Below are 11,416 nucleotides of genomic sequence, written 5' to 3' on the forward strand. Positions count from 1 at the left end.
TTCTGTAGGATAAATTCCTAGTTGAAACTAATGTGAAAGGATGTGCATTTATAATTTCAGTAGATCCTGCCAAAGTGTCCTTCATAGAGATTTGCCAGTGCACATGCTGTCATCTGTGTTACTGTCTCCTGCAGCCTTGCCAATACTCTGTTGTCAAACATTTGGATCATTGCCAGTATGACGGGAACAATGGTACCACACTAATTGTTTTCATTTGAGTTCTCCTGAGAGGATTGACCTGTTTGTGTGAAAGCCACATGTTTTTGCTGGCTTTTTTCTGTTGGGCTGTTAGACTTTGCTTTTAGTGGAATTTGCCATGCAGAAAATTTTTATGTTTACATAGTCCTAGGTATAACTGTTACTAAAATTTTGTGTTGTTCTTAGAAAGGCCTTTTCTATTATAAAGAATAGTCAAAATGTGCTCACTTTTAATATGCTAACATAGTAATAAGCTACTCTAGGGATGAAAGCCAGTTTCTAATACTAAGCTTTTTATTTGTTTTTTTTTATTGCTCAGGAGGGAATGGTCCTACATCACCTCATTCACCTTTAAAGCATGAAGAAAATCTAGGGTAACAGTAACATTGTGTGTATACCTGTACACAGCATCTCAGGAAAACCGAAGCAGAGCAACACTGGAGCTGGACTTTGTCATGATAGGCCCTGTAGATTTTTTTTTTTTTTAATATTTGTTTATTTTTGTGAGAGAGAGCAAGTGCACATGGAGGACAGGGGCAGAGAGAGAGGGAGACAGAGAATCCCAAGCAGGCTCTGCACTGTCAGTGTAGATCCCGATGGAGGGCTCGAACTCATGAACTATGAGATCATGACCTGAGCTGAAATCAAGAGTCAGACACTTAACCAACTGAGCCACCCAGGTGCCCCATTGATGCTATAGATTAATTGAAATTCATGGTTTGGTTCTAAGAACTATTGAAAAGAGTCAAGGGACAGCATTTTTCTTATGGAATTTCTCTTCAGCAATTTCTTCCATCATTGTTTGGTTGTTAACACATCTAGACCTGTGATTCTTTCTTGTGCTTCTGTAAGAAGTTCCAGCCATCTTTCTGGGACCACTCACTTAATTTAGTTTCTTTTATCTTGGATGTAAAGGCTAGAATTCTAGTTGAATTACTTTGGTATATTTTGCATACTTGTCTTAGTGTTCCATTTTTTTCTAGATATGATATAAGACTACTACTTTATGACATGAATTTTTTTTTCTTTTTAGAGTGATGACAATAAGGAGAAGTTTCATCTAATTTTCCTCTCGTGTTTCTCTTATTTCAGCAAAGATCTGAGGGGCTTTTCTCCTGAAAAAAAAAAAAATTACTTTCTTTTTTATTAACTGTATTTACAATAGTAGATATACTGAGATGGTTATTAGTTAACCATAAGTAATCGTATATATTCTCATCTAGATCCTAAGGAAGAGAAAGAGGAAGAAGGAGATTCTGCTCTCCCTCAAGAAGTTTCCGTTGCTGCAACTAGGCCTAGCCGGGGCTGGCGCAGTAGTAGCAGGACATCAGTTTCTCGGCATCATGACACAGAGAACACCCGAAGCTCTAGGTCGAAGACTGGTTCATTGCAGCTCATCTGCAAGTCAGAACCAAATACAGATCAACTTGACTATGGTACAGTACAAGTAGAGTGTGCTGATCTAATAACCAGTTGCCTATTGATTTTAAATGTAATGTTGAACAACTGTCAAGGGTAGGTCTGATGATATAGGGCTCCTTTTAGACAATTTGCAGATACTCTCCTTTTGTATAGTTCTTCCAGGCAGTAATTTGGTTTGAGTCTCTTGGCTGCAGAGACAAAATATCAATATCCGTAAAGTTCTGTTTTGCTTGCTTTCTCCAGATGGTGCAGAAGAACACCAGTCTCCAGGTGGCATTAGGTAAGAAATTTCATATGTCGTATTTAAACCCTTGGGGACATATAGCACATACAGAAGTTGTTTTCTACTTGAAAGAATGTGGAACTGTTAAAAAAAATTTGACTTCAGTTTTGGTATTTAGATGCCACTTTGTTCTTGATTAAAGCTTTAACCATGTAATCTTTACTTATCCAGTTTGGAAAGCATGTCTTGAGTACCTTCTGTATTCTGGCTTATTTTATGCTAGCCACTAATGGGAAATGTAGATGTTTTGACTAACTAGGGTTTTTGAAATTTATATTCCATGATAAAGTCATGTGAATTATTTTTTTTTGGTTGATCTCCTTTGATAGAGCAGATCGTCAGATGACTACACACAGTATGATAAAGTCAGTTGTTCTTTAACTCTTAGTGCCGTTGAGCAGTCATCACTTTACCTTGATTTAATGAAGTAATGTATTTTTAGTTCTAATTATTATTGTGAGGATAAAGTAGCTAGATTGCATCCAGTTAGACCGTAAGGATGAAAATTCTAAATAACTTACTGTGACTTTCTGGTACCTCTAAATAAATTAGCAAATAAAATCCAGTCAGATATAATCCTTACAACTAGAATTTCTAATCTCTTTTTGCTTCTTTTTAGTAGTGATGAGGAAGAGGAGGAAGAAGAAGAAATGCTAATCAGTGAAGAGGAAATACCATTCAAAGACGACCCAAGAGACGAGACCTACAAACCCCACTTAGAAAGGCACGTCTCAGATTTTACTCCAGACATGTCAATGAAAAATAAGTTAGGAAAGCACTATTGTGTGCTTTTATTTTGCCTTGTTACTAAACTAATGGGTATGGACTTCATTTTAAATGAGCAATTATGTACTTTTGCAAATTGAACATGATCTTCGAACTCCTTCACACAGCCCTCTCTTCTGTTTATATAGAACTTTATTTTGATCATATCCAAATTATTGGATGTCTGCATGTTTATCTTAACAAGATACCATAATTGTCTGAATACTTACAATTTTTTACTTTTGTCTTTCTGTTTATAACGATAGTGAATTTTGATTCTAGGGTATTGTTAGCCTAAGCGACCTTAAGTATGTATCATTACCATGCATGTGAGGAACAATTGACTGCAAATCATATTTCATGAGCTTAGGATCATAATTTATAGTAAATCAATGATAATCACAGATTTTACCCCGTTGTCACAGGTCCCCTTGAAAAGATCATTTGCTGGATACCAGTGTTGAAATGCATTTGTGTTTTCAGGGAAACCCCAAAACCACGGAGAAAATCTGGGAAGGTGAAAGAAGAAAAAGAGAAGAAAGAAATTAAAGTGGAAGTGGAGGTAGAGGTGAAAGAAGAAGAGAATGAAATTAGAGAGGATGAGGAACCTCCTAGGAAGTGAGTAGGCAATTACTACTAAAAATGGAAACCTAACAGATTTTGAAGCCACTAGTGGAAAAAAAGGGTGGGAGTGTGAGGAGGGTTATTGACAGGTACATATTGCTGCCTCAAGCAGCTGACAGTTTCATTCGAGAGACTCAAAAGCTTGAAAAGTTTAAATGTAATTCAAATCAATACTTAAAGAGATCTAAATGAGTGGGTAAGACGGGAGCTATTGGGAGGCAGGGTAAGAGCAAAAAAAGTATGGCAAATGTGGAGCCTCAAAAGAAGGGCAAACTAAGTAAGGCAAATGATTTAAGAGTCTTGACTTCCTGTCCAGCCATCATTGCCTGTTGCAGAAATAAGATTTTGTTTTTTAAGTGTTTAGGCTTTTGGTTCTGTATAAGGAGAGTAGAGTTTATATTCTCAGGGGTTTTAGCTAATGGACTCTTTCGATTCTACTTTTTAAATTGATTAAATTTAGGTGATAGACTTTTTACTGAAACAACTCTTCAAGTAGTAACCTTGAGGTTTATCCAAATCTTCCATGGTAATGTATAGTTTTAGGAAAGTATGTATTTAACTTGTGCAGATTTATTTAAGTGAAATTATTTTAGAATGACCTATTTGTTTGGCTTGTCAGATATGTCTTTGGTTCTGTCTATTATGGGGTATCCTTTGTTTCTGCCACCTTCTCTTTGGTCTTGAGTACATGTCTTCAGCCATCCTTCACTCCAAGCTTCAATCTGGAATATGTGGATAGTTACTCTGTTCTTTAATTACAGGAGAGGAAGAAGGCGAAAAGATGACAAAAGTCCACGATTACCCAAACGGAGGTAAGTAATTTATACCCTTACTGTGTTCCTTATTCCTGATGGTAAGCACTTTACTCACATAATTACTCACAATTACCTTGCAGGAATGGCTGTTTGAAAATTTCTCAAATGCAACTTTATTAATGTCCTTGATGCAAAGTTACTGTGTTTTTATTTCCATTGCAGGGTCTTAAAAAATCTTAATGCTTCTTTACCTTTTGGGGAGTTCTAATTTATTTTGTCCATTTTTTTTTAAACTCTTTATCAAACATTTGGCCGTTTCTGGTTGTTTCTAACATAAATTCTGTGCAAGCTGTATACTAGTAAAGAGATTTTAATTCTTTGTGCTGTAAAATTGCTGTCCCCTATAGTGCACTGAATTAAGTCACTGTGCAGAGTGCCTCTTTTCTGTTTGCTAACATATCTCCTACATACTGATCATAGGAAAAAGCCTCCAATCCAGTATGTCCGTTGTGAGATGGAAGGATGTGGAACCGTTCTTGCTCACCCTCGCTATTTGCAGGTCAGTAAGTTGTTACATAAGGCAGCCTTTCAGGTTAGGTTCCATTACTAGTTCTCATATTTCATGAGATATTATAGTTTGTGAACTTGTGCAGGCTTTATCATTGACATACAATGTCAAGAAAAGTGTCTAGGGGCGCCTGGATGACTCAGTTGGTTAAATGTCTGGCTTTAGCTCAGGTCGTGATCTCCTGGTTCGTGGGCTCAGACCCCATCGAGCCCTCTGCTGTCAGCACAGAGTGCACTTCGGGTCCTCCCCCTCCCCCACTCATGCATGCTCTCGTTCTCTCAAAAATAAATAAACATTAAAAAAAAAAAAAAGAAAAATGTCTAAAAACATAGCACAAAAAAAGGATTTCCTTGAAATAGTCCGGTGTTTCCTATTATGGTGTAAATACTTCTGATAGATGATTTTACCAACACACCAGGGACACAGATGAACAGACTTTATTTTAATGTGTATTTTTAAAAATAAAATTAGCAACTCAAATCAGTGATTTCTTAAAATAAAATCTATTAATTAAAATAAATTTTTAGGGTTTTCTTTTTTTTTTAGTAGAGTTTTAAAAATGAATTAAAGATTCAGCTTATATTTAGGTCTAGCAGAGGACATGAAAGTGAAATGTTTATTACTAAACCTTAAGAAATGCCTCTTTGGGGGCACCTGGGTAGTTCAGTCGGTTGAGTGTTCATCTCTTGATTTCGGCTCAGGTCATGATCTCACGGTTTGTGGGATCCAGTCCCATGTCGGGCTCTGCGCTGACAGTGCCAGCACGGAACCTGCTTGAGATTTCTCTCTCCTGCTCTCTCTGCCCCCTCCTGCTTGTGCACGTGTGCTCACACTCACTCTCACTCTGTCTCTCAAATAAATAAACATTGTAAAAAAAGGACAAATGGCCTGTTTGATTTTTAGTTTAGCAGCAAATATAATGCAAGAGAGACTAAGCCCTCACTTTCTGATTCTGGTTCTGTTATAGTAATGTTTGGTACTATTCTTTTGCTATAGGCCAGTTACTGCATTCAGCGTTATATAATACATGATCTCTATATTCTCATGATAATGCAATTGGTACTGTTAGGGCAGTAATTGTCTCCATTTTGCCAATGAGAACTGTAACTTACAGTATTTAAGTACACTTCCTAAGGTCACACTGCTCATGAATGATGGACCCAGATTGGAATCCAGATCTGTTTCCATAGCCTATGTTCTTAACTATTTTATTACACTGCTCCCTACCCCCATCCATATGCAGAGTATTTGGTTTTTCTTTAGCACTTTTGACTTAGCAAAGGAACAAGCTTTCAAGAAGCCTTAATTTTTATCCCTCTTTCTATTCTCTTACTGTTGTAGCACCACATTAAGTATCAGCATTTGCTGAAGAAGAAATATGTATGTCCTCATCCCTCCTGTGGGCGACTCTTCAGGCTCCAGAAGCAACTTCTACGACATGCCAAACATCATACAGGTACTTTTTTAAATAAAATGTTTTATCAAGTGTTAAGTGCATTCTACTTTTAAGTATGTAGATTGGTAATGATACTTTTTTCTAATGTAAATCTTAAAAAGTCTACAGTCAAGTGCGAGAGAAAGGTATGAAAATAAAATGCAATAAAACATAAATTTTATAAGACATGAACAAACTAGGGCTTTTTCGCTTTTATCCTTTGACTTTTTTAAGAACTTTTATGACCAGGACAGTTTTTTTATTGAGCACATATTCTATATCACCTGTGGACTAGAAACTTTACATATGTTATTATCATCATTCAACATCACCAAGTTTGCTTATATTATCCTTGTTTTACAGCTGAGAAACCAGAGGCTTTGCACATTAACTTGGCCTTGGTGACATCACTAGTTTTTAACAGAACCAAGATTTTCTAACTCCCTTTCTGGTAGATACTTTGTAGTAGCTCTTATGGACTAGAAATGAGTATGAAGAGAAAGCCTGGATGGTAAAGAGGCTTGCCTCTGGTTTATGCTAACTACTCACTAGCTCCTGGCAATTCTGGTGCTGTTGAAATTGTGAAGGCTAGCTATTACATTCCCATGAAATCTCCTGTAGGAGCTTTTCTTTTAAAAAGAGAAACCAAATGCCTTCGTAATACATAATATAGAATGGATTCAAATTCCACTCATTTTTAGCCACTGACAATCTCAAAGCCATTCAGTTAATAGGAACAAATTAGGCTGGGTATTAGAGTTAATTGAGCAGGTGCCAGGCACTGGGTTATTACCTACTATCTTTTCAGTAGTTGTGGAGGGTACAACTAGGAATTCTAGTTTTCTCCTACAGTTATACAATATACAGTATATACAGTATACTGTATATACAGTATACAGTTATACTGATATATGTACCCTTTCCATCTTTTACTGTATGTGTGACTTAGACAAGTTGCTTAACTTCTCGCCTTTCCTCATCTGAAAAATAGTGATAATAATGTCACAGATACCATGGAATTATTATAAGGATGAAATAAGATCACATCCATAGTGCTGTTTACTGCACAGGGCCTGGCACACAGACTTCTCAGAGCCCCAGGGTTTGAGCTCAGGTCTGACTCACTGCAAAGTCTGCAGTCTTCCCATGATACCATGCTGCTTCAGGGAGAATGTTGTCTCCACTCTATTCCTTGCTAGCTGCCATATCTCTGCTCCTTCTCCCTGTTAATACGGTTTTATTCTCTACAAAAGTAGTTTCTGACAACCAGTTTAGGGTATTAGCTGTAAGTATCAAGTAACTACTATGACAAACTGACTCCTTTAGAAATTCACTCCATTCCAATTATTTGTATTTGGTTAATAAAATTTTATGATGTCATTGCAGTTTTTCTTTTTCCAAATTTGTATGTACAGACTCCCTTTGAAAATGTAATTTATTTGGGCACCTGGATGGCTCAGTCGGTTAAGTGTTTGACTCTTGATTTCGGCTCAGGTCATGATCTTACGGTTTGTGGGATTGAGCTGTATGTGGGGCTTGTGCTGATGGTGTGGAGCCTGCTTGGAATTCTCTTAACCATCTCTCTCTGCCCCTCCCCCACTCGTACATTTTCTCAATCAATCTCTCTCTCTCTCTCTCTCTCTCTCTCTCTCTCTTAAAATAAACATTGTTTAAAAATGTAATTTATTTAAGCAAGTGGATGCCCCACCCAGGTTTGCATGTTACAATGAAACTAGAAAGGTAGACAAGACCTGGGAGACAAACTGAAGAGTTGTCTCTGGGTTAAAAGTGCATTTTTAGACCTTGCCTATTCATCATGTAGAAAATAGCCCAACAGGAATCGATGTCACTTGAGCGAGTTACTTACAGAATCTCAGACCCGCTCAACTAGCATCTGCATTTACTAACATCCCTAGATGATTCCCAAATATATTCAAGCTTGAGAAAAACCTGGCTCTTCTCCCACACTTGGCTTTAGAACTGTTTGGGATGGGGCATAGAATTAAATTGGATATTGTTTGCCTTTTAACTTATCCTTGTGTTTTCACTGTGACTATGTGTAGCAATTTTAAGAGAAAGGCCCAGAAAACATAGTGGTCATTTATTCAAGAGATACAGAGCATCTCCTTGTCCACTTCTCTCCAAAACCAAGTGATAAAGAAATAATTAAGTGCAGTGCTCCTTTGACCCATGATTTTACACCATGTTACCAAATTAATCAAAAATCCTGTGAAATTTGGGGGGATTGTGAAATGACAGAGGCGGGGGTTGAATGGTGCAGAAGATGTGGGGTAGGAGAATAAGGTAAAGAATACAGGTACTGTTTGCACATATATGATGACAGCAACTTGAACCTTTTTGAGAGAAATTTAAATTGTTTATCTTGGGTAACATTTTTTAAACCTGAAACAGAAGACATGATTACCACTTTAATTGTGGATCACTTTTCTTCTAGGAGATGCCAAATTCTGTTGTTATTGTTGATTTTGGTGTTTGAGTGCCAAATTCTTCATATGTAAGCATTCAGCTTCCACAGTCTGGAAAAACTGTTTTAAAGAATAAAATCCAGGGAAAATGTAGTTGTTTACTTACTAAGCAATTTATCCAAGATCTGGATTATTGGTAAGATTGAGATTAGGGTTCCAATTCTCCTATTTCCATTAGGTTGTTTTTGTTTTGCTTTGTTTAGTTTTCTAAAACAAGTCCTGGGTGCCTGGGTGGCTCAGTCGGTTAAGCCTCTGACTTACTCAGGTCATGATCTCATGGTCCGTGAGTTCGAGCCCCATGTCCAGCCTGCAGCCTGCTTTGGATTCTGTGTCTCCCTCTGTCTCTGCCCCTCCCATGCTCACAGTCTTGTCTGTCTGTCTCTCTCTCTGTCTCTCTCTCTTCCTCTCAAAAACAAACATGAAAAAAGAAAATGGTATATATCTTTTTAAAATTTTGTTTATCCAAAGTGTATTTTATACATTGAAAACAATATTGCTCTTACTAACTGATCATCTGCTTACTTACTGTAAACTGGGAAAAAATACTTAAGAGGGATTCGAAATGGAACACTAACCACATTATTTTTCTTCTTAGATCAAAGGGATTATATCTGTGAATATTGTGCCAGGGCCTTCAAGAGCTCTCACAATCTGGCAGTGCACCGGATGATTCACACTGGCGAGAAGCCGTTACAGTGAGTGTTTATTTACTGGTGAACATCTGGGGGAGAAGCGCATACATGCCCTGCTCGCGGGTTAGCCCCTGTACAGACATTTCAGTTGCCACTGCTGTTTACTTTTACCAAATCAGAGGATTGATTGGGGATGCAAGTTACTTAGTGAACTTTTCCTTGTTTCCTCTGGTTTTTAAACAAAAGAAAAAAACAGATTAGTTTTCCATCTAGTTAACTTTTCCTAATTTTTCACAAGTATATGTTAGTGTCTGTTGCTTGTATATTGACCTCTAAGTTCTTGCCCTGACCCTGAGTAAGAGCCCTTTTCATTTCTCTGTTTGATCAGCCATTTCCTCTTCCGCTCTCTTAGATGCGAGATCTGTGGATTTACTTGTCGGCAAAAGGCATCCCTTAATTGGCACATGAAGAAGCATGATGCAGATTCCTTCTACCAGTTCTCTTGCAATATCTGTGGCAAAAAATTTGAGAAGAAGGACAGCGTAGTGGCACACAAAGCAAAAAGCCACCCCGAGGTGCTGATTGCCGAAGCTCTGGCTGCCAATGCAGGCGCCCTCATCACCAGCACAGATATCTTGGGCACTAACCCAGAGTCCCTGACACAACCTGCAGATGGGCAGGGTCTTCCTCTTCTTCCTGAGCCATTGGGAAACTCCACCTCTGGAGAGTGCCTCCTGCTAGAAGCCGAAGGGATGTCAAAGTCATACTGTAGTGGGACAGAGCGGGTGAGCCTGATGGCTGATGGGAAGATCTTTGTGGGAAGTGGCAGCAGTGGGGGCACTGAAGGGCTGGTCATGAACTCGGATATACTCGGTGCTACCACAGAGGTTCTGATTGAAGATTCAGACTCTACTGGACCTTAGTGGAAGGGAAGACTTTGGGCACTGGGACAGCTCAGACTTTGTATTTAAAAGATAAAAAGGACAAAAAAAAATTTAAAGCATTTAAAATCTAGTAAAATAACTGAAGGGCCTGCTCTTTCCATTGTGGATCACAGCACACACATCTACACCCACCTTCTTCTCCCTCTATTGTCCCCTTTATAAAATTGATGTTGCCTTTACCAAAAAGGTAGGCAAAAAAGAAGAAGCTCTTAAACTGAGGGTTATCCTCCTACTCCTTTCCAGCCAGGCAGACTTCGTGCTCACCGGCAGATCCCTTCTTAAACCTGTAACTCTGATGTGCTCTGGATCAGCTTTTAACTCTTGATAGTATATTACTGTCCTCTAAGCCCCTTCTCCTTCACTGCTGCCCTATGGTTCTGGCTTCTACCCACTGCGGCACACTTACCCCCAAAGCATCATACAGTTCTAATCTCTGGAGGCTGGCAGCTTGACTTGGCACTTTAGGCCCCCTGGCAGGGTGAGCTGTTAAAACAGCCCACCTCTCTCACTCACCCCCTTCTCCTCCATTCCCTGCTGGGTTTAGGAAAGGAAGGATTCATGGGGACCACCTCCCTCCTCTGTGACCCCAGCACTTCAGTCCCCTCCCAACACCTCCATCTGGTTCTCAGTGGTGCTCACTAGCTTGGAAGCAGGCTCCCAACAGGGAGGGGGGCTGCCCTCTACATGGTTTCTCTGACCATAAGACAGGGCTCTGTATCAGTGAGAAAAGTCTCAGACTAATGGCAGAAATTTGCACTTTGAACATGTGTGTTTTTGTGTTGTGGAACCTGAGATTCCTTATTTATTAATGGAAAGTCTGATTTTCTTCTTTTTTTTTTTTTTGATCTTTGTTGCTATATTTTGTGGGGCTGGGAGAGATTAGATTGTTCTGACATGGGGTCCTTTCCATAAGAAGTACTTTTGAAGGCAAGATATAGGGTTGAAGAAGCACAGCCAGCCTCTAAATCATAGCTCTCCAGTGGCCTTTAAAGAAAGCTGGTCCTCAGCACTAACAAAATCACTACAGTAGCATACAGTAGCCTAATGCTTTTTCAGAAGCCTATTTAGGGAAGGTTGTTAGGTTTTCAGTATTTAGTGCTCTTTGAGTTTTTAGAGCATTGAAATTTAGGAATTTTGAGAGGATGAGAAGGATTGTTCAGGGTCTGAATTACAGATACAAGATTTTCTCTTATGCATTTATTTTCTTTTTTTGTCCCCTTCATTTCTTCCTGCACACCTTCCTGTTGGCCCAACTGTGGCCCCTTGCTTTGTTTTGGTTTTTGCTTTATCATTGGTTCATTCCA

General features: G+C 38.7%; 1 protein-coding gene across 3 annotated transcripts in view; it reads left to right on the forward strand.

Moving 5' to 3' along the window:
* The window catches only part of ZFP91 (ZFP91 zinc finger protein, atypical E3 ubiquitin ligase), a 47,079-nt gene that overhangs the window by 32,587 nt on the left and 3,076 nt on the right, over positions 1-11,416 (forward strand). Inside the window, exons 3-11 of one of the 3 annotated variants that reach the window (XM_042959466.1) lie at positions 1,422-1,634; positions 1,864-1,900; positions 2,523-2,627; positions 3,152-3,286; positions 4,054-4,104; positions 4,528-4,606; positions 5,957-6,071; positions 9,132-9,231; positions 9,581-9,953. In XM_042959466.1, the coding sequence (XP_042815400.1) occupies positions 1,422-1,634; positions 1,864-1,900; positions 2,523-2,627; positions 3,152-3,286; positions 4,054-4,104; positions 4,528-4,606; positions 5,957-6,071; positions 9,132-9,231; positions 9,581-9,953 (1,208 nt within the window). Of the gene's footprint in view, positions 1-1,421; positions 1,635-1,863; positions 1,901-2,522; positions 2,628-3,151; positions 3,287-4,053; positions 4,105-4,527; positions 4,607-5,956; positions 6,072-9,131; positions 9,232-9,580; positions 10,192-11,416 lie in introns of those variants that run through there. The other 2 variants (XM_042959464.1, XM_042959465.1) reach the window with 2 other exon arrangements.

The sequence above is a fragment of the Panthera tigris genome, chromosome D1 (genome assembly GCF_018350195.1).
Source record: "Panthera tigris isolate Pti1 chromosome D1, P.tigris_Pti1_mat1.1, whole genome shotgun sequence".
In the NCBI taxonomy this organism is placed as follows: domain Eukaryota; kingdom Metazoa; phylum Chordata; class Mammalia; order Carnivora; family Felidae; genus Panthera; species Panthera tigris.